Source organism: Sordaria macrospora, chromosome 2 (assembly GCF_033870435.1).
Source record: "Sordaria macrospora chromosome 2, complete sequence".
NCBI classification, from domain to species: Eukaryota; Fungi; Ascomycota; class Sordariomycetes; order Sordariales; family Sordariaceae; genus Sordaria; species Sordaria macrospora.
In genome coordinates this window covers 5172962-5196140 of record NC_089372.1, presented here as the reverse complement: position 1 = coordinate 5196140, position 23179 = coordinate 5172962, and the positions used below count along the sequence as shown (strand labels likewise).

The 23179-nt window shown below is 51.9% G+C and overlaps 6 protein-coding genes and 1 non-coding gene across 7 annotated transcripts; 5 read left to right on the top strand and 2 right to left on the bottom strand.

The window, feature by feature from the left end:
* Window positions 1-11: 11 nt before the first annotated feature.
* SMAC4_07517 (uncharacterized protein) lies at window positions 12-2948 on the bottom strand. Its single transcript, XM_003344461.2, has 3 exons — window positions 2105-2948; window positions 622-1957; window positions 12-547 (listed from the first exon to the last, which is right to left on the bottom strand). The coding sequence occupies exons 1-3, from the start codon at window positions 2138-2140 to the stop codon at window positions 522-524; spliced, it is 1398 nt and encodes a 465-aa protein (XP_003344509.1). The 5' UTR covers window positions 2141-2948; the 3' UTR covers window positions 12-521.
* A 419-nt stretch (window positions 2949-3367) lies between these two features.
* SMAC4_07518 (uncharacterized protein) lies at window positions 3368-5547 on the top strand. The gene is made up of 3 exons (XM_003344462.2): window positions 3368-3716; window positions 3783-4606; window positions 4797-5547. The coding sequence occupies exons 1-3, from the start codon at window positions 3446-3448 to the stop codon at window positions 5217-5219; spliced, it is 1518 nt and encodes a 505-aa protein (XP_003344510.1). The 5' UTR covers window positions 3368-3445; the 3' UTR covers window positions 5220-5547.
* Window positions 5548-6329: 782 nt separating this feature from the next.
* On the top strand, window positions 6330-7233 carry SMAC4_07519 (uncharacterized protein). Its single transcript, XM_003344463.2, has 2 exons — window positions 6330-6563; window positions 6635-7233. Exons 1-2 carry the CDS (start codon window positions 6462-6464, stop codon window positions 7082-7084), a joined length of 552 nt encoding a protein of 183 aa, XP_003344511.1. The 5' UTR covers window positions 6330-6461; the 3' UTR covers window positions 7085-7233.
* A 2829-nt stretch (window positions 7234-10062) lies between these two features.
* SMAC4_07520 (uncharacterized protein) lies at window positions 10063-11269 on the top strand (the record flags this gene model as incomplete). Its single annotated transcript, XM_003344464.1, has 3 exons — window positions 10063-10197; window positions 10252-10939; window positions 11028-11269. 3 exons carry the CDS (start codon window positions 10063-10065, stop codon window positions 11267-11269), a joined length of 1065 nt encoding a protein of 354 aa, XP_003344512.1.
* A 1940-nt stretch (window positions 11270-13209) lies between these two features.
* On the bottom strand, window positions 13210-13309 carry SMAC4_13305. The gene is given in 2 exon segments: window positions 13210-13253; window positions 13273-13309. It is a non-coding gene; the product is annotated as a tRNA-Ser (tRNA).
* A 51-nt stretch (window positions 13310-13360) lies between these two features.
* Window positions 13361-17238, top strand: SMAC4_07521 (uncharacterized protein). Its single transcript, XM_066090642.1, has 4 exons — window positions 13361-13904; window positions 14069-14173; window positions 14267-14951; window positions 15007-17238. The coding sequence occupies exons 1-4, from the start codon at window positions 13881-13883 to the stop codon at window positions 16674-16676; spliced, it is 2484 nt and encodes an 827-aa protein (XP_065946252.1). The 5' UTR covers window positions 13361-13880; the 3' UTR covers window positions 16677-17238.
* A 1099-nt stretch (window positions 17239-18337) lies between these two features.
* On the top strand, window positions 18338-22732 carry SMAC4_07522 (uncharacterized protein; the record flags this gene model as incomplete). Its single annotated transcript, XM_003344466.1, has 4 exons — window positions 18338-20755; window positions 20845-21184; window positions 21258-21573; window positions 21724-22732. The coding sequence occupies 4 exons, from the start codon at window positions 18338-18340 to the stop codon at window positions 22730-22732; spliced, it is 4083 nt and encodes a 1360-aa protein (XP_003344514.1).
* Between the last annotated feature and the right edge of the window lie 447 nt (window positions 22733-23179).

The following is a 23179-nucleotide window of genomic DNA, read 5'->3' as shown; positions in this document are numbered from 1 at the left end:
ATGAAGAACTGTATGGTCGTTGCGTTAACAGAATTAGAAATTAGCTTCACATGAAGCTTGATGCGCGGGCAAGTACCTATCTAAACAAACCACGACAGCGACCATGGCAAGACGAATCCAATCCAAGCTTCTTTCTTTCGACCCGATGCACCTCTCATCCCGTCGTTTCCCTTAAGCTGTCCCCGAGCGCCCCAAAACGATACACCCGCCACTTCCTTCAGACGCAAACTCCATGCTCCTTGCAGTGTCCCCCCTTCATGAACATTCTTCTTTCCCGACTAATTCCTCGAAAAGGAATCACAGGCCCTCTGCGTCGGTGTATGAACATCCACAAATCGTGATCCAGAACTCATGACATGGTTACAAGGCAGACAACTTGTGAAAACTCCAGATTGTAGAAGCGAAAACTCCTGACATGTACAGGAACACAAAAAAAGGGTATAGGTTGAAGTCATGCTGAAAAGTGAAGTGTGCTGAAAGCAACTCTTTGATAACTACATTCACAAGTTGCCTTGCGTTCTCTAGCTATTCAATTGGACATAGTTACCTAGAAAAAGGTCATGTTAGAACATGTTCAACTCGCATATGAAAAAGGCATCTAAGAAAAAGTACAGTACGTACCTGGGAATTGACCCTGCTTTCCATGCAACTTTCCAATCCACCACTCATTCTCGTTCGCAGTCCTTGTTACTATCTCAATCACATCACCGGCACGGAAGCTTAGATCGCCCTCTGCTTGCGCCGAGTAGTCGTAAAGTGCCGTGACGGTCTCTACCTGGGGTGCCGCCATGAGGGCCTTGGGCTTGGGCTTCGGCGGTGGGGGCTTGGCCTTTGCGGCCGCCGCCATGGACAACGACGAGGGTTTCGGGCTGGCAACTGGAGCGGCGTAGGAGGCTGGTGTCGCATGTAGCGTGCTCGGCTTCACCGAATACGGTGGTGGAGCATGCGCTTCTACGGGTTCCGCCTGAGTCTCCCAAGGTCGCGGTGCTGTAACAGCAGGAGCTTGTTGCTGTTCCCAGGGTCGGGGGGCTGTCACTGAAGGAGCCGCTTCAGGGGTACCGGTGGAAGTGGTCGTCGAGGAACCAGCTGTAAGAAGGCCTGCTGGCTTGTTTCCTTCGAGGGCACCAGGACGTTGGTACTTTGGCGGTCGCTTCATACCCGTGGTCTTGAACTTGACGATGGAGAGCGCCTCCGCACGCTCTTGGACGTCGCCACGCTTGGCGTGGAAGGCCTCCTCAATGTCCAAAGTCAGATCGAAGTAGCCAATGTCGCAATGCTGCATCTTCTCGTGTAGGGTATAGAAGATGTTGAGCTGCATGTAGTAGAAGGACTGGAAAAGCGGCTGAATGAACTGGCGTTCGAGGGCAAACAGCTTGGGTAGCTCGTCCTTAAGCAGATCGTTGAAGTAGTTGTACTCTTGAGTGGCCTGCTCAACGTCGTTCTCAGCCTTCCACATAGCCTTCTCGTCCTTTGCCGACCGATCCTTCTTGTCCTGGAGCTTCTTGAGGGTGGCGCGGTGTCTGTCGTAGTCCAGCTTCTTGTGCTCGCGTTTCACGGCCGTTTTGCGAATGACCTTGACCACATCGAGGAGCTCGTTCGCTGGCCGAATAATCCTACTCTCGATCATCTCCAACTCTGGCGCCAGTGTTTCCTGCAGGTCCTTGACAACGGCCTCATACTCCTCGCAGGCGGCAATACCCTCAATGTTTCCATGGGGGACAAGGGAGTCGGGATCGGACATGCGACCGCTGATGGGCTTGTAGATTTCGGTCATGGCCTTGGAGAACTCGATCTGGTGTTGCAGCATGCCATTGATGGCCTCGAAGTACTTTTTGCTCTCATCGTGAAGGCGCTTGGTCTCAGTTTCGAGCTCTTGGAATCTGCGCTCGGAGTCGATGTAGACAGCGTCTTTGGTATGCTCGCCGAGGTTGAACTTTTGCTTGAATTGTTGTGGTGCCTGGTAATTTGTCGCGTTAGTGTCTGTTTGGCAACTCCTGAATCTTACGAAAAAGGAGGACTCGACGGCAAGTTCGGAAGCGATGAGGACGATGCCCCAACCAGAGACTAAGGGAGGTGAGATTTAAGTATGCGGGGCAGAACTTACGCGAATCACGCTTTTCTGAAAGCCCCTGAAGCTCATGGTCTGCTACGATGTCGTATGATGATATCTGATGAGTATTCGGTGGTTGTATGGAAATCCGCAAAGCGTGTTTGCGGGCTGTTCGAGGAGGTTTAAGGCAATCGTCCGGCGGTTATGTTGCACCTGGATGCCCTCTCCAAGTCGAGATCCGGATATGGTTGCTTGGTGATGACGCTGGGGTGGGCAGGGGGCGGTGCAGGCGGTTTGGCTGGTGGACGAAGTCTTGGCTGAGCGAAGCTTGCGACGGTTTTCGTGGCGCTGCTATTTGCTGAGTATTTGTTTGGCACGCCGCACACAGTGGCCTCGTTCCAAGGTGTAAGAAAGTCTTGTCTGGGCGTCTTGTGATCTCGGTTTGTTCTTGGATCCCGTTCCCGTTCGGTCGGTCTTTGTCAGCAGTTCCCGGTCCGACAAACTTTCTAGGGGAGGACGGATGGTTCGATGTCGACAAGCACTTGGGAATGTTAACGGTGAGAGGGAGAGTAGCTGTCCAGAGGTAGTAAGATGGATGCTAGGTAACAGTAAATGGATGTCAAATAGGTCGTCGGTGGGTTTATGGCACTGATATTTGGTGAAGCACTTTCAAGCAGACATCCAATGGCAGAAAAAGGGAAACCGAGGAGGGAAATACCGTCATCGGTTGTTCTGCTTTTGGTCGATTGAGAACCCCAGAATGGAACGAATTGGAACGATGTCGGGAAGTTAGCTCTGCTTCTAGCGACTGACCGCCGTCAGGGTAGACTGGTGGGACCCACTGTAAGCTTTCATTCCACTCATCCCGCCAGCAGCATTAAGTTGTTGGACATGCCGATTTGAGAGCACAATTGTTGGTCAGTGCTCCTTTTTTGTGCAATCGATGCGTCCGTTCACAAAATTCCATAGAGCATTTGTCAAATGTCATCCAACTGCACCTCCGAGCAACTCCGTCATGCCCGTTCTCCAACATTTTGGAGCAAGCGTCATTTTCGCCGTACGCGCTTGTCCGAGATAGGAACAGGTGGGACATCTGATAGCGAGATGACCAATCAAAAATGCCAAGTCCTGTCAGTCATCGCCCCTCATTGGCACATCCCTTATCACCGACCCCTCCGAGGCCAAGTCCGCGTGCGGATGCTGTTTGTTTCGATTTGTTCTTTCCTGTATGGCGGAAATTCCGTCCGACTGCCGAACAGGTGGAAGCTCTGAATTTCTGAGCCGCCCCGCCCGCCGCCTCCATCTTTTTGTGGTTTTGTCACAAAACGAACCTTTTCCCCCTCATCCGTCTCCAACTTCACCATCATCTCCCCTTCTTCTCTTCTTTTTCTCGCCATGTCCAACATTGCGCCGTCCGTCTTGCGACAGGCATCGCGCTTGGCCACGGCCGCCCCTCTTCGCAGCGCGCGTGTGCTGTCGCGGGCGACCACTGCGGCTGCTGTCAAGACTGCTTCTGCCTCCAGGAGCTATGTGACCGAGACCAAGAGGAACAACGCCGACGTGCAGGCCGAGCATGCTATCAAGCTGGATCACAGGGAGATGGAGAAGCAGGGCCTCGCCATCAGCGCGCAGGATGGCTCGAGCCAACACGTCAGCCCCATGGCTGGTAAGCATCATCATCACCATCTCGAGGACATATCGCGCAGTCAACCTCTTTGCTGACACATACAAGATGTCCTCAGCAATGCTACCGTGATGGACGAGGGACAGCGCCCCATCTACCTGGACATGCAGGCCACAACCCCCGTCGACCCCAGAGTGCTCGATGCCATGATGCCCTTCTTCACCAACGTCTATGGCAACCCCCACTCGAGGACACATGCCTACGGCTGGGAGACAGACAAGGCCGTTGAGGAGGCCAGGAAACATATTGCTGATCTGATTGGCGCTGACCCCAAGGAAATCATCTTCACCAGCGGTGCCACCGAATCCAACAATATGAGCATCAAGGGTGTGGCCCGGTTCTTTGGCCGGTCCGGCAAGAAGAAGCACATAATCACCAGCCAGACAGAGCACAAGTGTGTCCTCGACAGCTGCAGGCATCTTCAGGACGAGGGTTTCGAAGTGACCTATCTCCCAGTGAAGAGCACCGGCCTGATCGACATGGCGGAGCTGGAGGCTGCCATCCGCCCCGACACCGCCATCGTCAGTATCATGGCTGTGAACAACGAGATTGGTGTCATCCAACCCCTCGAGGAAATCGGCAAGCTCTGCCGGTCCAAGAAGATCTTCTTCCACACCGACGCCGCCCAGGCTGTTGGCAAGATCCCCCTTGACGTTAACGCCATGAACATTGACTTGATGTCCATCTCCTCTCACAAGATCTATGGCCCCAAGGGCATCGGTGCATGCTACGTCCGTCGTCGGCCAAGAGTCAGACTCGACCCCATCATCAGCGGTGGTGGTCAGGAGAGAGGTCTTCGCAGCGGCACGCTGGCTCCTCCGCTCGTTGTCGGCTTCGGAGAGGCGTGCCGCATCGCCAAGGAAGAGATGCCGGTATGTTACAGTCCTTTCCTTTTTTACCACCCCACTTTCCTGATGAGTCGCTTTACACATGCATGGCTTTCTGAAGTCCCGTGACAAGGACTCCCTGTTGATAAATAGCAACTTCTCTGATCGAAACCCCCTCACATCCTACATTTTATGCATCGTTTGGTTCAAGAATGGGCGCTAACTGTTGCAAAAGTACGACTCCAAGCGTATCAAGTACCTCTCCGACCGTCTTCTCCACGGTCTGCTCTCCATGGAGCACACCAGCCAGAACGGTGACCCCAACCACTTCTACCCCGGCTGCGTGAACGTTTCTTTCGCCTACGTCGAGGGTGAGTCCCTCCTAATGGCCCTGAAGGATATTGCTCTTTCTTCCGGCAGTGCTTGCACTTCGGCTTCTCTAGAGCCCAGTTACGTTCTCCGTGCTTTGGGCAACAGTGATGAGAGCGCCCACTCCAGTATCCGTTTCGGTATCGGCCGGTTCACTACCGAGCAGGAGATCGACTACGTGCTCAAGGCCGTGACGGAGCGTGTGGGCTTCCTCCGTGAGCTTTCCCCTCTGTGGGAGCTCGTCCAGGAGGGTATCGACCTGAACACGATTCAGTGGAGCCAGCACTAAGAGGTGACACGGTGTGGTTGATGAGCGGTATTTTTATCACGTTTTATAAAATGGGCGGAGTTATCATTACTTTTTCCTTTCTCCCGTTGCGCTGCCTTTTCAAGACTACAGGCGGCACGGGTTATTTATACAGCCAACCTTAGAGAATTGGTGAGGCTCCCGCAAGGACGGAAGCAAGGGGCAAAACATGACCCATTGTATACTATCATGTATGTAAGCGATATTTGCGGATGACTTTTGTTTTTTGATGAGCAAGAGAATGATACCATAGGGCTGGAAGACGGCGCTTTGAAGTGTTAGTCAAGAGAACAATTCACCATATAATGGATATACATAATTCCCAACATTGCATCTGATGAACGTCGTGGTTTCCACTGAATTTGGCTGTGTGGTGTCGACTGCGTCTCTTGCGTGTTGGTTTGCAATGCTATACCCGACACTTTCCGCGGACGATGCGTGCAATATGACCCTGTTCAGTTGCCGCGATCACGTTTCTTTGAGAACCACCTAGGTAGGTACGGTTCACAAAGGATCAAAACCTTCCATTTGCAAAAACGTGGTGTTGAGGGGCTTAGCTCGGTTCGATGGTGGCTGCGATAACCTATGATGTCAGAGTCTCATTGGGGACGTTCGGATGGTGGGATGAACGGACCCCTGTCGGTCGGCTCTAACCTATGACATCATACCTTTTGGTGTGCTTTGTGAGACTAACGGCATCTTCACAGGCAACAAACAGCACACCATTCCTGCTACATGCAACGAGCTGGTGCTGGAAGCTACGGGCTGAAACAAACAAGAAAGAGCACAGCTGGCCAATTAGAGCAAGAAATGGGTTGGACATTCGGAAGGGATGGGTGAACACAAGGTTCACATGGCCATCTCAGGCTTCCCAGGGCTCCTCTACAGTCCGTCATTGCCCTTCAACCCCAGGCCAAGATTTCGGGCAGGACCCTGGTTTTCAGGACGGGAAGTTCTATTCTGGTCATCCGATCTGGTTCTTGTTTGTCTTTCACGACTTCACGGTGGAACCTGGGACAGCCATGATTTGGGATATATAAATCAAAGAGATCCTTCCTTCTTGGACTTACATCTCAGTTCATCATTCTCACGATACAATCAATCAAATCAACAACAACAACAACAACAACAACAACAACAACAACTCCAAACCAAAACCATCACCACTTTTTACCTACTTAACCTAAAGTAATTTCAACGTACCCCAAACAACAACCATCCAACATGTCTACCGAGAACAACTCCACCCTCAAGTCCTACATCGACTCCGCCACTGGCGCTGTCCAGAACGCCGTTGGTAACATCATGGGCAACCGCGGTGATCAGGTACGTTTTGGCAATCCTCTTAGCTCAAACTCTACCTCATTCCCCCATAACTAACACATCAAACAACACAGGCCGAAGGTGAACTCAAGAAGGAGAAGGCCCACGCCGAGCACGCCGCCTCGCACGACACCGCCAAGCTGCCCGGCTTCACCGCCACCACCGACGGCGCCGTCGCCGCCGACCACCCCGACCGCGCCTCCGGCTCGTGGAAGCAGACCGCCGGAGCAGCCAAGGAGTTCGTCGGTGGCACCATCGGCTCCGAGGAGCTCAAGCAGGCCGGCCGTCAACAGAACCGCGAAGGCCAGGAGCAGGAAGCTCGCGGCCAGGTTAAGGACCTCGGCGAGGGCGCCAAGGATCGGTTTACCGGTCAGCTCGGCAACGCTGCGGCTGCCCTTGTTGGCGATCGCGAGAAGGAAGCTGAGTATCAGGCTCAGCATGATGTTGGCAAGGCCCAGCAGAGGGGCGCAGAGCATGATATTAGCAAGGAGGCTGAGGCGCAGAAGAGGACTTCTGATCTCTAAATGCTGACAACACAAGGCCAGGAAGGAGGATGGGCATGGGAGAGAAGGATTGATGATACCCCCTTTTTCACATACACCTATAACGACTTAATGATGGAATGGTTCTTTTAGTTTCAGTTTCAGTTTCAGTTAATACAAGATTATCTGAACAGCATCTGATTTCACAAAAGACTTGAGTGAAGATTTCGAAATGTTCAACGTTACAAATGGGTGCCAAAAACAACGTTGTGTGCTCTCGTTCTGTGGAAGCCTGATGATTTGTTTCTCTTGACGACTGACTTACACCGAGACGATACGAACAGGCCTTAATTTACAGTTCTGACATGCGTCGACTGCCATGTCCGTGTCCGTATTGCACGAAACGGACCGATGTTGAAGCTTACTGCAGATCCGAGACTTTTGAACAGCCTCTGGACTTACTACCTGAACATTTCGTTATATGCAAGTAACGTTTGTTGGTGGTTGATTCACTTGGTTTTGGGCAGGCTGCGTGTGTACAGAAGTTAGAGACAGAATGAGGAGGGAACATCAATTGTAAACTGGCGGATTCGTGTTGCTCGTGTGTTGCTCGCTTGGCGTATGTCGGTCGGGGGGAGCCATGATGAAGTATGGAGATCTCGTGCCCCGAGCTTGGCAGATGATTGTCGCGTGGAAATGGTGTCTGTATTTCCAGCGTTCAATGGCCAAGGACCTACCGAAATCTCGGAGTCGTTGTCCGCTTTGGACTTGGAGATTGAAATTGAAAGTTGCGGAGCAGAAGATGCAGTGGAAGACGAACTGATAAGCCGACAAGATGAACCCAATAGCTGGACGGCACTGCAAAGCAAGCCTCCCGGCAGGCAGGTGGGGCGGTTCATACAGTCTCCCTGCCTGCCGCGTCAATTGGGGCCGCTTCAATCTCAAGACTTCCCCTCATCTCCTCTTTACAACAATGGAAAGCGACGGGAGATACGAAATGCTCGCTTGGTCGGCATGAATCATCAACCTCAGCTGAACTCCGCGCCCGTTCTCGTCACTTCTATCTTTCTGGCTTGAGGACGATCCAACGGCCAAGCCTCCTTTCGCTCTGCCTCCAACATGGAGATGAAGCATGGCCCCCAATCCGCCCAACTCATCAACAGAAAGTCTGGTTGACCAGGACCCAAACCTGGGCTGATGTTCTTTTCTTGTCCTTCCAATTGTGGTTACTGTTGATATCCCTTCATCACCAACTCCTCCTTGAGGCGTTTCGAGATCGGGTCATTCGGTCTCGCTTTTCGAGCTATGGTGTCGTCAAAACCCATGTTCCCATCACCGTTACATTACAGTCCTACAGTTTCCTTTTACCGAGTCCAAGGGATGATGGGAAAACGGGATATGCAAGTCATCACGCAGCAGTTCGTCCCAAACTGTCCTGCATCCCAAAAGGGACAGATGCTTCTCGCAAGGTGTAACAGCTTAGAGACTCCCATTAACAACTTGGTTTCACAAAGCTCAGAACAAGTGAACAGCATAGGCTTCGGATGTTTATTTCTGAAGCCTGGTGTGTAACAGTGGACAACGCGAACCTCCTTCCTTCAACTACACTTTTTTCTTTCAGCTCTCGTCTATTTCCAAGGCTCGAAGAATCCTGCACTCACTTAGTCTTTCGCTAAGCCTCGAGTAAGACATCGCTCGGGAGCGCGCCTTTCCGACCCAATGTTGACAAGACTTCACCCTCCATCATCCTCTCTCAACGGCGTCTATCGCCAACAACACCCTATAACCATCCTTACCAGCCCTATTGTCCCACCTTGTTGCACCATCTCGCAACCGTCAAACCCCAGTGTTTGATCATCAAAGTGTGGCTTGTTGGTCCTCGGGTGGCTTTGCCAATTTCCAGATACAACACCTCAACTCCACGACTTCCAACCCTTCTGCTTTGACAGTAACAATTTGTGGTGGTCCTTGTTCATCTTCAGCATCTCTTATAACCTACGCAATTGGCCATCCCAGTCCACTCACCACATTTTCAAGTCTTTTCTTAGGAACTTCCTAAACTCTTTCAATCTTCGAACTTCAAATCTCCATTTGTGGTTGTTGCTTGGCCTCGGGACAGCCCTACGGGAGATGATGCGATCTACGGTCCGGGTAACCCCAGACCTCGAATCAGATTCTCACCGAAGACGCCATCACCATGCGTCTCAACTCTGATCCTTCATATTCTCACAAAGCTGCAAGAACTTCATGGTTATGAACAAGAATCCATCACCATGCCCCGCTAGTGCTCACATATGGCGTCTATTCTTGACCTCATTCTGCCCTGACTTTCCGACCCATGAGTTGTGAGTTGTGAGGTCAGGGTATGGCTAAGCAAGAAGAAGCCTCTCGGAAGAGCCCGCAAGTTATTCAGACTGCCGAATTGTGGGGGTTCCGCGGTGGCCCATTACGGCGGGCCAACTATCCCGTGCAGAAAAGGGCCAAGCGGCAGTCCTTCCGTATTGATGACATGGGGATCTTCGGTATGGGCACCGTTGGTCCTCACACTTGGGGTTCGGATAGACCAACATGCTTTGGATGTCATATCATCCTTGAAATGTTCAGTCACGCCGCCAGCCGGAACCGAACCGCCTCGTAAGGAAAGACGTTCTGGTGGAGGGGAGTGAGGGAAATCGGGTGTGGGATGTCATCGGCTTCCGCTCCCGACTACTTCGATCTTCACCTGTCGACTCTCACTAGTCCTGTGCCGTTGGCTTGAGAAATCTCCCCTTCGTTATTCTGGCTTGGCTAGCTCTCCTCCTGACCCCCTCCGAGTTTACCGTGCCTCTGGGTTGCCGTAGTTAGAGTTTAAGGTTCTGTCTGAGACGATGATGCATCCCGAAGTGACAACGCCTTCGGGCTCCTATATAAGTTCAAGACCATGGCCACTTCATCTCCAACATCATCTCAGAAGGCATCAGCAGCACCAACAAGCCGGATAATCAACCCCAACTCTCTCTCACTGAATGCCTCACTCTACAATGCGCCAGAAAGCCTCCTCGCAACAACCTGCTGCCATGATGAGAATCGCTATCGCAGGAGGTGGCTCCTTTGCGTACATCCTCGCCCAGGAGATTGCCAAGAGCGCTCATCCCGTTCTTGTTCTCACTCGTCAGGTATGGTTTCCTCTTCCTACTCCTCCTTTAGCTCTACTAACACACTTAAAACAGCCCCACCCCGAATTCGAAGAAAACCTTCCCTCCTGCCAACTCGTCCAAGTAGACTACCAAAACGTCGAAGAACTGCACTATGTCCTCCGCGGCGTCGACCTCCTCATTTCCACCATCTCCAACAACGAGCAGCTCAACCTCATCGACGCTGCCCGCCGCGCCCGTGTCCGCTGCTTCGTCCCCTCCGAGTTCGAGGGCCCTCTATCCCACCGGCCACCGGCCAACTCTACGGACCCGCTCGACAACCGCGGCTCACGCGCTGCTTTGGACCTTTTGGAGTCTTGGTCCCAATCCCGCTCACACAGGATGAACTACACTGTCTTCTCCTGCGGTGTGTTCATGGAGCGGTTTTCTCGCGGTGGACTGCAGCCTTGGGGAATCGGGACGCAACTGGGGTTGATGGGCCCGATGCAACCGATGAGTGATTACCTGGTAAATGTTGAGCAGGGCACGGCGGAGGTGGTGGAACGGGATCCCCAAGGGAGGACGGCATACGTGGCTATGACGAGCATGTATGATGTTGCGAGGTTCGTGGCAGCGGCGGTGGAGTTGACGGGGACCGGAACTAGTGCAATGGGTGTGCCGCCGTTGGAGAGGTGGCCTAGGGAGTGGAGGGTTAGAGGGGATTACATGGCGGTGGGGGAGGTGGTGGGGGAGGTGGTGGGCGCTTGTGAATTGGTTCGAGGAGGTGAGTCTCTCTTTTTCTTCTTCTCCATTCTCTTGTTTTCGATTCTGAGAGGTTGTGGAATGTGGTTGCTAACAAGTTCACGAACGAGAAGCCCAATTCAGCATCACTCGAGGAACCTACGAAGAAGCTGAGGCCTGGGCAAACGAGTACCAGCGTGCTGGCGACGTGGCGACATATCTCTACTACCAGAGGCTGTTGCAGACTGCTAATGGACGGTATAACATTCGCTCGACGAACCTGAACGAACTGGTTAATCAGGGCGAGAGAACGGCATTCCAGCCGATGAGGTTTAGGGAGTGGTTGGAGCAGGTCTGGGGAGGTGTGATGTAGGTACCTTACCCGTACCTTCAAGCTTACAAGCTTACGAGATAATGTGCCATGGGCGTTCAGTTGAGCATTTTGAGAAGGAGTTGGGGGTGGATTACTTGATGTTGGACAATATGGTGTTTTGGCATACGCATATGATGGGATACCCCTTTTCTTTCTGGCTTTGTTTTCATTCTTTCCCTTTTCGCAAACGCGATAGCACATTCCCTAGGGCAGTTAAGTATTGCTCTATTCACTTTTCAAAATTTGTTGCGCGCACAAAGGTTGCTAGCATGTGGTGGTGTCAATCGGATATCCTCTCTTCACTTTCTTTTTCCCCGTTTCTTCACCTATAGACTTTTTTAATCCCACATCTTTGTCCCCTCGTCCGTTTCCACTATGTCATAATAATCCCTCTTCTCCCCTCATAACTAAACCGAAAATTCTTTGCTTTTTTTTTTTTTGGAACCTCCGCACGTCATGAGATCATGCTTGCCGTTAGTTTTAGCGCGCGGAAGCATAATCGTTGGAAACTTCAGCTCACCATCACAGCATACCAATGCAAGTTATCAGCCCCCAATATACACTCCTAATCACCTCCTTCTGAAACCATCACCAACTTATATCAACATCGGAACAGTCAATGATTTGTTTGATTTGTTCAGCTCGCGTTTATCGCGTTTATCAAAAAGAAACCGGCTTGAGCCGGATGCAACATACCTTATTCCCCGCGCGATATTCCCACCCACAAGTTCTGTAGTGATCGTGATGTTGATCGATGCAGTGCAATGTACCGGTTCCAGTCCAGATCCGGTAGGTATGATAAGGTATCTTATGTTCACCCATCGTGACGTCGAATGATTTTGAAACATTCCCAAACTCCAAACCAAAAAAAATCCCCACGCTGCGAACACAGTAAAAGTTGTCTTGCCGTTTGGGCCGTTTGAAGTTCAGCTGGTCCTTCATCACTACTACGATCACGCACATACGTGGTTCAGCTGGCTGTCCGGTACTAGTCCCGTAATCCAGAAAGCGGTACAGCACGAGACGACACGAACGGGCGGCATGACGGCACTGCCCTACAACTGCCCTGCAACTGCAACTGTGGTCTCCATGGAGATCATAACCACTGAATCGCATCCTATGTTTCGGTAAGGTACCTGGGCACAGCATTGATAGCCCTTTGACGGGAGACCGGCGGAAGGATGCCGAGTCGGATGTCGATGTTGATGCCGACTTCGGACATGCCGGTCGCCGGTCGCCGGATGTTGGACAATATGGGAAAGTTGATCGGATACGACAGTTGAATGGTTTAAAGAAGAGCCAACGTCCTCGTAATTGTCGGTCAGCTTATCGTTTGATATGTCACACCGGAGAGTTGAAGGTACATCGCCACAGGTGTAAAAGGGAGGACGCATCTGGATAGCTGGGTGGAATGTGGATGATGACCGACATCATGAGGTCCTTGAAAGAATACCGAAGGTGGCTTGGGCAGCGAAGACAAGACGGTATACGAATTGTACCTTGATCGCAATGTTGCGTCGTGGTTACTGGCATCGATTCTTTTTTGAGACTTGTTTTTTTGGTACTTAGTTCAAGGTGTTCACAACCATGCACCAATCGAAGAGAAGTGCTTTCATCTGGCTCAAATATGCAAAAGAAGAAAGACCGAAGACCGAAAACAAAAAATGACGACGGAGAAGAAGAAGAGAACGATTATTGATCACAGTTCCAAAAAAGACAAAAGTGCAGCAGCCGCGTCAGCCATTTCTGGTGTACAAGCAATGTGAATGGACATCAAACACGAATCCCAACTGACTCAATCAAGCGCATCATCACACACGACCTCCATCCAATCCGGCACAGGACACCGTGAAGCGAAAAAGGATAAAAGTCGAACACCTGCTGCACACAACGACAAGAAACCTGTGATAACAAGCAAAGAAAAAAAGAAAAAAGAAGTGCGTCACCTACAGGATTCGAACCTGTGCTCCCGAGGGAACTGCCTAAACTTGCTTTCTTACGAATAGCAGGGCAGCGCGTTAACCACTCCGCCAAAGTGACTAGTGGTTGCTGTTGTTAAGGTAGCCTGTTTGTTGTACTTATATGTACCAATTTCTTGTTACAGCCGCCACAACGCAGGGCGAGGCAGGGTTCTAGAACAACTGTGTCGGCGACAAAGAAAGGATCGTCTGGGCTGTGGCTGTGCGGTTTGATCTTCGGGCCACCTTCCCTGTCACGGTGCGTCACCTTGAAGCTACCTTACCAGGGTTCGGTTTCCCATAACGTGGCATTTACTGGCGCGGGCAATGTCCATTCCTCAGTTGACAGTTCTCCTTTACAGCACCTTTTGAACCCCCAGAAGTGCCTTCTACTGCCTGCATTGGTCTGCGTCGTAGCTGCTTACGTCCACTGTCAATCTCACATCATCAGCTCGAGGTATCGACGACCTCGCTTGCCCGTTTCACTCCATCACGAATTCCCATTCCAGTCCATTCCACCCATGATGGCAACTTACTAGTGCGATCCCTCCCATTGCTAAAACCGAAATAGTTCAACCTCTGTTTTGTTTTCTTGTCAGCTACGGCTTTCGCCCATTACTGCTGCACACTGCACCCAAAAGATACAGGCCAAGATGCGGTTGGCGTGGTACGCAGGGGTAAGTTGGAAGCTCCCCAGTTGATAGAGAGAGAAAAGCTCAGCTCCAGCTCCAGTCCCCAACCATCTATCTCCAAACTCCCTCCAGCTCCAGTTCCAAATTCCCAAGTCCCAGACCATATGGAAATATACTCGACTCAAACTAACCATAACTGCTATGCATAGTGCTCGACGGCCCTGGCGGCCTCGGTCGTCGTTTCGGCGTTCCATCAACGAGCCAACTTCTACTCTGCCGTCGTCCATCTGGGCCAGAACAGCCTCTCTCTCGTGGTACGTCCATACACTCCCTCAACATACCTTTGCTGCCGTTGTGGTATATGTATACCCAGTAGCTAACCCAGCCATGGTTTCCAACCACAACAGGTCCTCGCGAACCTAATCCTCGTCCTCTATGGTGCCTTGATGTACGGCCTCCAGCGCCTCTGCTTCGGCCCCCTCCGCCCCGTCGAGATCGAGCAACTGTACGAACGCGCTTGGTTCGCCGTCACCGAGACGTGCTTGGCCATGACCATCTTCCGCGAAGAAGTCGGTCCCTTCTTCCTGTTCATGTTCACGGCGCTGGTCACGGGCAAGGTATGGGGCTGGATCGGCGAAGGCCGCGTCGAGATCTTTGAGCAGCAACCGCCCGCCAACCCACGCCTGTTCCATACCCGCCTATCCGTCTCGCTGCTCCTGAGCGTGGCGTACAACGTCTGGATGCTCAAGTACTGCGTCAATACGGTGGTCCAGCAGGCACGTCCTACTATGATGGTTATGTTCCTCTTCGAGTTCGCGGTACAGACGGTGACTTCCAGCCAGACGGGCATCAGGTATCTGTTCTCCATGTGGGAGCAGCATATTACGAGGGTGCAGACGAGGAACGGGTTGGAGCAGAGGAAGCGCCAGATTAGAGAGCGCAGGGCGGAGATTCTGAGGCGTAGAGAACAGGGCGATGCAGAGGCGGAGAATGAGGAGCTGCCCAGCGAGGGCGATGTGGAAGAGATGGACATTGAGGTTCCTGGCTGGGATGCCAAGGGGCTGTATATCTTGTCGTTGGATTTGGTTTCTGGTAAGTCCGGATGTTATTTGATGGGTATGCGCAGTTGCACTAACCATGGCGACAGACTTCCTCAAGCTCTGCATCTACACGGCATTCTTCTGTGTTCTTATGACGTTCTACGGATTGCCCATCCACATTATCAGGGACTGGTTCATGACGACCAGATCCTTCATCAAGCGACTAAACGCCCTACTGCGCTACCGCCAGGCTCTTCGGGACATGGATCAGTATGCCGACGCTACCGAGCAAGATCTCGGACAAGACGACACCTGCATTATTTGCAGAGAAGAAATGCGCCCTTGGAACCCCCAGGACCCGATCCGTCTCGAGCGTACCCGTGCCAAGAAGCTGCCCTGTGGCCATATTCTACACCAAGGATGTCTCAAGAGCTGGCTGGAACGCCAGCAAGTGTGTCCGACCTGCCGACGCCCCGTCTCTAGGGAAGGCCAGCAGCCGAATCAAAATGCGCCGGGAGGGGGCTTTAACGGGCTCAACCTTCCCGCCGCACAGAACCAACAACCTCAACCGATTAACGGTCAAGCGCCCGCCAACCAAGCTCCTAATGGTCTGCTGCCGGGCAACCAAGGGAACAACCAGAATAATGGTGGTGTTAGGATGTTTAACTTGGGTCCTATCAGATTAGGCTTCGCACAAGGCCAGGATATCCAGGAGATGGCCAGAAGAATGGGTATCCCGGAGGATATGGCTAATGCCCATCATCAGCCCGTGAATGCGCAGGTACCGCCAGCACAACAACAACAACAACAACAACAACCTATTAATGGACAAGGTGCTGCTACTGGCATGGATCAAATTCAGACGCAGCTGATGGAAATTGGGCAGCGTCTGGATCAGGAGTTGAGGGAGTTGAGCTCTACGATCGGACAGTTCCGCTCGTTGCAGAACATTGCCACGGAGCTGGCTCGGGTACGCCATGCTCAGCAAGCGCAAGCACATGGGGTAATACTTCCTCAAGAGCCGGTACAAATCCCACCATTCCCACAAAATGCCACCAGGCATGGCGCTGCCGATTGGGGAACGGCTATTCCAGCCGGCAGTCCTGATTTGCCCGAGGGTGTGGTGATCCCTGAGGGGTGGTCGCTGCTTCCTTTGGAACGGTTGAATGGTGCTGCTGTGGCTCCGGGACAAAATGCCGGTGGCGAGACAGCAGCATCAGGGACAGCAACAGCAGGGCCGTCGACTGAGCAGCGGACAGTTAGGGAACCAAGGCCCGATAATGAAGCTCAAAGTCAAATTCAACCAGCTCTTTTAACTGCTACGCCACCAACTAGCCACAGCCAACCTATTACCCCCACAACTCCCACAACTCCCAGGAGTTCTACCGAACAGCAACAAACGACCACTAATACTGTATCTCCAACGCCTGTCTGGACTGGGGAGACACAAACTCCGCGTTCACCAGAACCATCAACATCATCTCCTCGACCAGAAAACACGCCCCAAAACCTAGGAACGATAGCGCCGGAGGCGAATCCCAGTCCCTTGGGAGGATTGGCCGGAGGTTGGAGCTTCAATAATGTCCCGTCCTCTCCACAGCCGGAAGCATCCCAACCTGGGCCCAGTACCAAGAGAGAAGGAGAGGAGCAAGAGGAGGTTGAGTCTGACGGTCGTTTATCTATCGACGCTAGTGAAAGTCATAGACCAAGGCCAAGACCCGCTCCCGCTGCGGTTGAGGATGCTGAGGATGAGGAAGCTGCTGCTGGAAGGAGCTGAGGGGAGCCATAGAAAATGGGGTTGAAGGGTTGATGGGGTTGATGGTTATTCTTAACGGCGCTTTTCTGGGAGGAAATTGCCCACACCTACACCTACCTTAGCTGTTTCTGCCGAGTGCTGGCGGCTGACAAAAGCGTTCAGTGGTGCCATAGTGGTAGAGGCATCGTGGTCTTTATGTTTTAAGTGGAAGCGATGTAAATGTATAAATTATAGTCCATTGTTCTCCTGGCAGCCCTTTGGGCCTATGATGCTTGAGGTTGATGTGAAGTGTGTGTATTGTGTCGATACTTCGCAGAAGGGGTACGTGCGGGTTGCCCCTGAATCCCGTCCGAATGTCCAAGCGGGCCAAGGCAAGGACCAACCTTGAGCGAGGATGTATGGAAGTTGTTCATCTGGTGTTTCCGAAACGCCGCCGTCGGCTCTGGATCACGGTATTGATGAGGCCAAGTGGGTAGCTGTCACGGAATGCTTCTGGAAGGGGGTGGATGCCATGAGAGGTGGTGGAAATTATATTTTCACATTGCGATGAAAGGCAATTAGGGTGGCGTTTGTTTTTTTCTTTCCTCAAGTTCGCTCAACGAGACTGTCTGCATCTCGGCCGGCCATACTCACCACTAGTTAACACACATCGACAATAGCGGCAGTATACTCATCCCGGCCTTTGATCCTACAGGACGGGAGTGACAGACCTGAAGCAACCAGACCCTTGAGTCATTCGTTCTTATGCGAAACACGGAGAGCAGGAGGAAACGAATACCGAAGCGGAAGACTCGGCGAGTATGAGAAGATCTTAACGGGCGTCTCCTCGTTTTGCACAAGTAGACGAACGAGCAGGACATAACCGACCATCAACACTACTACCTATTAAGCGCCGGCCGGCTATTGTAAGGAAAAAAGCTCGAATTTGGACCAATATCGGCCAAGTTGGGGCTTAATATAGCTCTGATAAGCTAGGCGCGGTAAATCTTTGACGGGAAGTGGAAGGAGTGACAAAGAAAAGGATCGAGGTACGTACGTTGAGAATTCCATTGTTTTGTGTGTTCACCTTACGCGCCCGCGCGGCCCAAATCTACCCTCATTGTTCGGATCAGCCAGTTGGTTTGAACCGAGGAAATGGAAGTTGGCTTAAATTTGAGCTCAGTTTCACCGGTTCAATCGTTCGTTCATACAAGAATAAGATGGGATGGAATGCAATTGCTGATCATGGACACAGATACCTTAGTGAAGCAGTCCGACAAGAAGGACGTCCTTCACTTAATCTAGAGTGAAGTGACCGGGAACGATACTCGGGATACTGCAACTTCTTCCAAGCGATTAGCATTCGGGTACGGTAGCAGAGGGTATAAAGGAGTTCGAGCTTCGGATCGCTTCAATTTGCCTAACCCGAAAAAAAGCTGTCGGCTAGGCAGCTAGTCCTTTACGGAGAAAACATCAAAATGACGGCACGATCAATCATCGATCCATCTCCGCCCTGGACGAGCCTCTTCCCTCCAGCGCAGTCAAGGTCAAGACCAAGATCAAGCTCACAGACATCGAAAACGAAACCGAAAGCTACTACCGGAAAACGCCCCAAAAATGGATCTCGAACCCAAAGCCAGAACAAGACCGCCTCGCAAGCAAACCAGCAAAGCACAACTTCCCTCGTGCCGCAAGGATCCATAATGAGCACCACGACAGCCACCTGCAGCGGCGGCACCACTCTCCGCCGATACATCACACCGCCATCGCAGCAGCAGCAGCAACAGCAGCATGTTGGTAACGGTGGTTCATCAACACCCTCGCCTCCCCTTCTAACCCTCTCCCTGCCATCTTCTACGCCTCCTTCCATCCCTATAGATATAGATAGTACCCACCCTTTGGCTCCTGATGACCACCACCACAATCACGATCATCACTGTCCACACGGCTGCAACAACAACAACAACAACAACAACAACAACAACAACCGATCATCAGACACACCCATAACCAGCATCTCCTTGCCCATCTCCAGCAGCCCTAGCGCCGCAAACAACAACCTGCTCACTGACCAGAGTCATATTACCATCGAACCAATCTTTGCCTCAGATTCCGTCCTGGATATATACCCCACGAACACCACCACGTCGGAATCAAGGGCCAGCAGCACCCTAAGCAAAGAATGGCGGCATGACCCCAAGCGGAACCAGAAGGCGCAGAAGGCGGCGAGCAGGATCATTGAGGGGTGTTATTCACGGAAGAAGAGGGGGAGGAGGTGGATGATGAGGGATAAGGTTAGGCAGTGGAAGAGGGAGTTTATGTCGAGTAGTTTGAAAGGAAAAGGGGAGAGGGGGCCGAGGGATGGAGGGGGGAGGGTTAGGGGGGGCTATGATGGGGGTATTGGTGCAGGACAGAGGGGAAAAGAAGCAGCAGGAGGGAAGAAAGGAGAAAGGGAAACAAGGTGGAGCTGGAGAGGCGGATGGAAGGGCGTGCAACAAGATGCAGACAACGGGCTCTGGGGGTTCGACGGAGGGTTCAAGAGAACGGATAAAAAGGCGGCGACTGCAGCAGCTGCCGCAGCAGCAGCAAAGGAGACACGGTGGCCACCTATTCTTGCCCCTTCTGGCCCTGGGGATGGGGATGAGAATGACATGGAAATACCAGCTCCTCCGCCGATACCAAAGCCACCGCGGAACTCGGTGGTCATGGAGCGCTTGGCTGACGTGCTGGGTGCCAGCTCGACCGAGACTAGTTTCGGCTTTAGGAGAAGGGATTATCTGCGGCAGGTTGAGGAGAAGGACTCGAAGGATGCCATTACCAGCCACAACCGGAGGTATCATGCAGACTATGCAGATGCAGACCGAAGGAACTTGTATGAGAAGAAGACGCACAGCAAGTCCCAAAACCGGACCTCCGGTACTGGGTTGTGGAAACGAGGCTTGGAAAAGTTCAAAAAGCTGCTGGTTCTGTCGGAGAGCAGCCGCAAGACGTATTCAGCAAGTCGACCTGCAACACCACGCATCGCATTGAGAGGCAAAGTTGTTGATACCAGTCTCCTGCATCCGCACTGGAAGGGGAGGCCACGTATGGATAAGGCGGAGGATTCAAAAGAGGGCCAGACCTCTGCCGGATCTCTTGAGGGCACATATCTTCTTCCTTCTTTACACCACTTACACACACGTCCGAAAAACCCCTTTTCACAACAACCAGCAGCAACGGAGATGCCAGAAACAACACACGCTACAATGGACCGGAACAATTACAACGACAACATGGCAGATGACTCCTCCGGCAAGAGCTCCATGGTGGCCCCTTCAAGGTATTTCTACATCGACGAGAACACCGGGGAGTCCCATTTCGGCGAAGGGGAACTGCCCAGGTCCATCAAGGACAAAGGTAAAAGGAAAGGAATCGAAATCGAAATCGATTACAGCCTTGTCCACGAAGATTCCCATCTCAAGATCCAGGTGCCTGGTTACCCTCCTCCTCTTCCAGGCCCTAAAGCCAAATGTCGGTGCAAACGCTGCCAGACAGCGATGGATCTGGCAAGCATGGCGGCCGTCCCCGCCCCCACGGACCATGTCTTGCACACGTATAAATGCCTGGCGGATGTTCCCATTTCGTTGGTTGATTTAAGTATGCCTGCGCCGCCGCTGCAATCATGGTTCTTCCCGCAACGATTCCCGCAGGGCAAGAGCAGCACATGGGGGCTACCTAGGATACAGCCGTCCACGGAGGACTTTAGTCAGGCACCGGAGTTCTCCCGGTACACCACCACCACCACCACCACGACGAACACTGCCACATGCGTCAACAACGACGACGACAACAACAGACATCCTGTGGTTCCTTTCCAATGGTCCTTCCATTCAACCTTCTCTTCGGTTCCTTCCAATACTATGAGCCCTCCTTCCTCCACCTGGCAGCAGCAGCCTTTTTCTTCTGGCTCGAGAACTATTCCTCCTGGCGGGTATGGAGGAGATGAAGAAGAAGAGTTTGGCGTGGAATATCGGTTCGTAAATTCTTCTCATCACAAGAACGAAAACAAGCAGCATCGTGATTGTGTTGTTGTTGAACGAGAAGAACAAGAAGGGGAAGAAGATGAAGATGATGATTACGATGTTATTGAGGGACAGGAGGAGGAAGAAGAAGCTTACCATTTTTCTCAAAAAGGGGATCAGCACTCGACTTATGGCTTTGGAGCGCTCAGCTCTGGGACCAAAACGACAACTACGATGAGTTCGAAGCATTCCATGGCTTCAGTGAGCAACTTGGATTCGACGCGGACGAAGACCCCGACAACGACGACGGCGACGGTGACGATGACGAGCGAACGGATACCGACGAAGACACCGATACCGACGAAGACAGTGATGGAGACACCGACGAGGACACCGACGAGAACACCGACGGAACCACCCCCGAAGCCAACCCGCCAACAGAAGATAACTCGGCCGCAGTGGTTGTTGGAGAATCTAGCCAACAACTGTCGAATCTCAGAAAACGAAGATCATCATCGTCTGAATCCGACAGCGAGCCCAACCAAAAGCGTCAGAACACAATCTATTGGTTCCAACCAAATTGATCCATCTTCGAAGATGGACCACCAGACAAAGGGGTCAGATAAACAAGAGAACGAGCATGAGCACCAAAACAAAGAATACGACGAAAACGATAACGACCCCTGCGATCAACGAGCCCCCTCGTACGTCGGCACCGGCCAGCGACCGCCCAGCAAGCTGTTTTTTACACGTCCTCGTCCGCGTGCTTTAGCTCCTTCATTATCAGCAACACACGCTTCTTCTTCTTCTGCGTCTGCATCTGTTTTCGCTGCTTTACCATCTCCTGTTCCTGAAGAAGGTATCGCCCATTACAACGCTGCCGATGTCGATGCCGATGCCGACGTTGATGTCAACCAGCAACATGAACACGATAATCAGTTGGAAGAAAAGAAACATCGACACAGCTACCACAGTCATCATAGTCATCACAGTCATAACAACCGCTACAGTAAAAGTAGTAGCAACAGCAACAATCGTCGTTCTTCCAGATCTTCCTGGTCTCTGAGTATTTCGACTATTTCCACTAGGGCTAGTAGTCCCCATAGCAACAAAGAGGGCAACAGCAGCAGCAAGAGAGACAGCAAACGAAACAGCAAGAGGGACAGTAAGAGCAGCAGCAACAACAAAAGACATTCCACCGGCATCTACAGCAACAATTCCCACGCCGGTCCAAGCTCTTGGTACAAAATCAAAGCCAAAACCACGAATCGAAAAAGATCATCAACAACTTCCACCACCGGGACTACAGCCACTGGTTCTTCTCGCGTTTCGGAGCTGGATAAAGTTACCAGCAATGAGTCCACAACTACTGGTGTCCCTGGTCAGCACTCTCGCACCCACAGCACTCAAACTACGAGCACCATCGACAGCCATGACAGCCATGACAGCCAAGATAGCCACGACGCAGAAGGTAGCAGTGCGAATAGGCTGAGACATACACGCACGGCGTCAGTAACATTGGAATCCGACCTTTTGATCATTCCCCTGGAAGAAGTGGAGGATTTCATTATCCCTTCCGATGCTCTGTCCGATGTCACTTCCGATGCCCCTTCCGATGCCGAAGTCAACGGGGGTGGGCAGGGACATGATAACAACGAGGATGGTAACAAGGAAACCAACAACAACGACAACCCCGAAAACGAACACGACGTAGGAAATGGAAGAGAAAGAGGCAGGAGAAGAGAAACCGAAACAACAGACGAAGAAATCGCTCGAGCAAAATGGGAATGGGAAAGGGAAAAAAGAAGAAGAATGAGACCAGGAGCAGAAGCAGAAGGATACGAAAACGTCAGTGGTGGAGTTAGAGGAGATTATGGGAGGGGAGGATGGAGGATAGTCAATGGTGCTGATGGGAATCATGTCAGGGTGAGAGTCAAAGAAGTTGGTTTCAATGGGGGAGATGAGACGGATTTGTGTACGTCGGTTGGCACTGGTACTACTAGTACGGGAACGGGGTTGTGGATGAAGGATTCTAGGGGTACGATGGGGAGTGCGAGGACGATGGGGACGGAGAGGAGTGCGGGGAGTGTTGAATAGTACTAGCTTGTAAGGACAATATGATGGATGGTGTTTGCTTTCGAACGTGGTAATTATTGAGCAGTAATTACTTTAGTGACTAAATGTCGGATACACTTCAATGCTGGGTTGTTTCATGGTGCATTACTTGACGTTGTATAAAAGACATGATGCTTAGAGTTTTGTTACGGTATCTCAAATTTGATGCAGGGAAGTCTGGAGGAAAGCAATGTGTTGATGGCGGCGATAAGGGAGTGTCTAGCTAGGTGGACTCTGTCAGGGCAGCAACACATCCAGCCATGTGCGAATTCGACCGAGCAACGAAGACGAGAACACCAGAGAAGTTTTTATTATTTACGGCTTTTTTTCGAGGACTAATTAGTCTCAAAGCCATTTCCCATCTCTTTGCCTTCGTTTGTTCCAAACACTAGTCATATATCCTCCTTCCTAAAACCTGGTGTATCATCC

Coding starts and splice junctions, on each gene's coding strand:
- SMAC4_07521 (XM_066090642.1), top strand. CDS start 13,881: ATGCGGTTGGCGTGGTACGCAGGG. Junction 13,905..14,068: donor GGTTGGCGTGGTACGCAGGG/GTAAGTTGGAAG, acceptor TGCTATGCATAG/TGCTCGACGGCCCTGGCGGC. Junction 14,952..15,006: donor GTCGTTGGATTTGGTTTCTG/GTAAGTCCGGAT, acceptor CCATGGCGACAG/ACTTCCTCAAGCTCTGCATC.
- SMAC4_07518 (XM_003344462.2), top strand. CDS start 3,446: ATGTCCAACATTGCGCCGTCCGTCTTGCGACAGGCATCGCGCTTGGCC. Junction 3,717..3,782: donor ACACGTCAGCCCCATGGCTG/GTAAGCATCATC, acceptor GACACATACAAG/ATGTCCTCAGCAATGCTACC. Junction 4,607..4,796: donor TCGCCAAGGAAGAGATGCCG/GTATGTTACAGT, acceptor CTGTTGCAAAAG/TACGACTCCAAGCGTATCAA.
- SMAC4_07519 (XM_003344463.2), top strand. CDS start 6,462: ATGTCTACCGAGAACAACTCCACCCTCAAGTCCTACATCGACTCCGCC. Junction 6,564..6,634: donor TGGGCAACCGCGGTGATCAG/GTACGTTTTGGC, acceptor CAAACAACACAG/GCCGAAGGTGAACTCAAGAA.
- SMAC4_07517 (XM_003344461.2), bottom strand. CDS start 2,140: ATGAGCTTCAGGGGCTTTCAGAAAAGCGTGATTCGC. Junction 1,958..2,104: donor TTCAGAAAAGCGTGATTCGC/GTAAGTTCTGCC, acceptor ACAAATTACCAG/GCACCACAACAATTCAAGCA. Junction 548..621: donor AAAGCAGGGTCAATTCCCAG/GTACGTACTGTA, acceptor ACCTTTTTCTAG/GTAACTATGTCCAATTGAAT.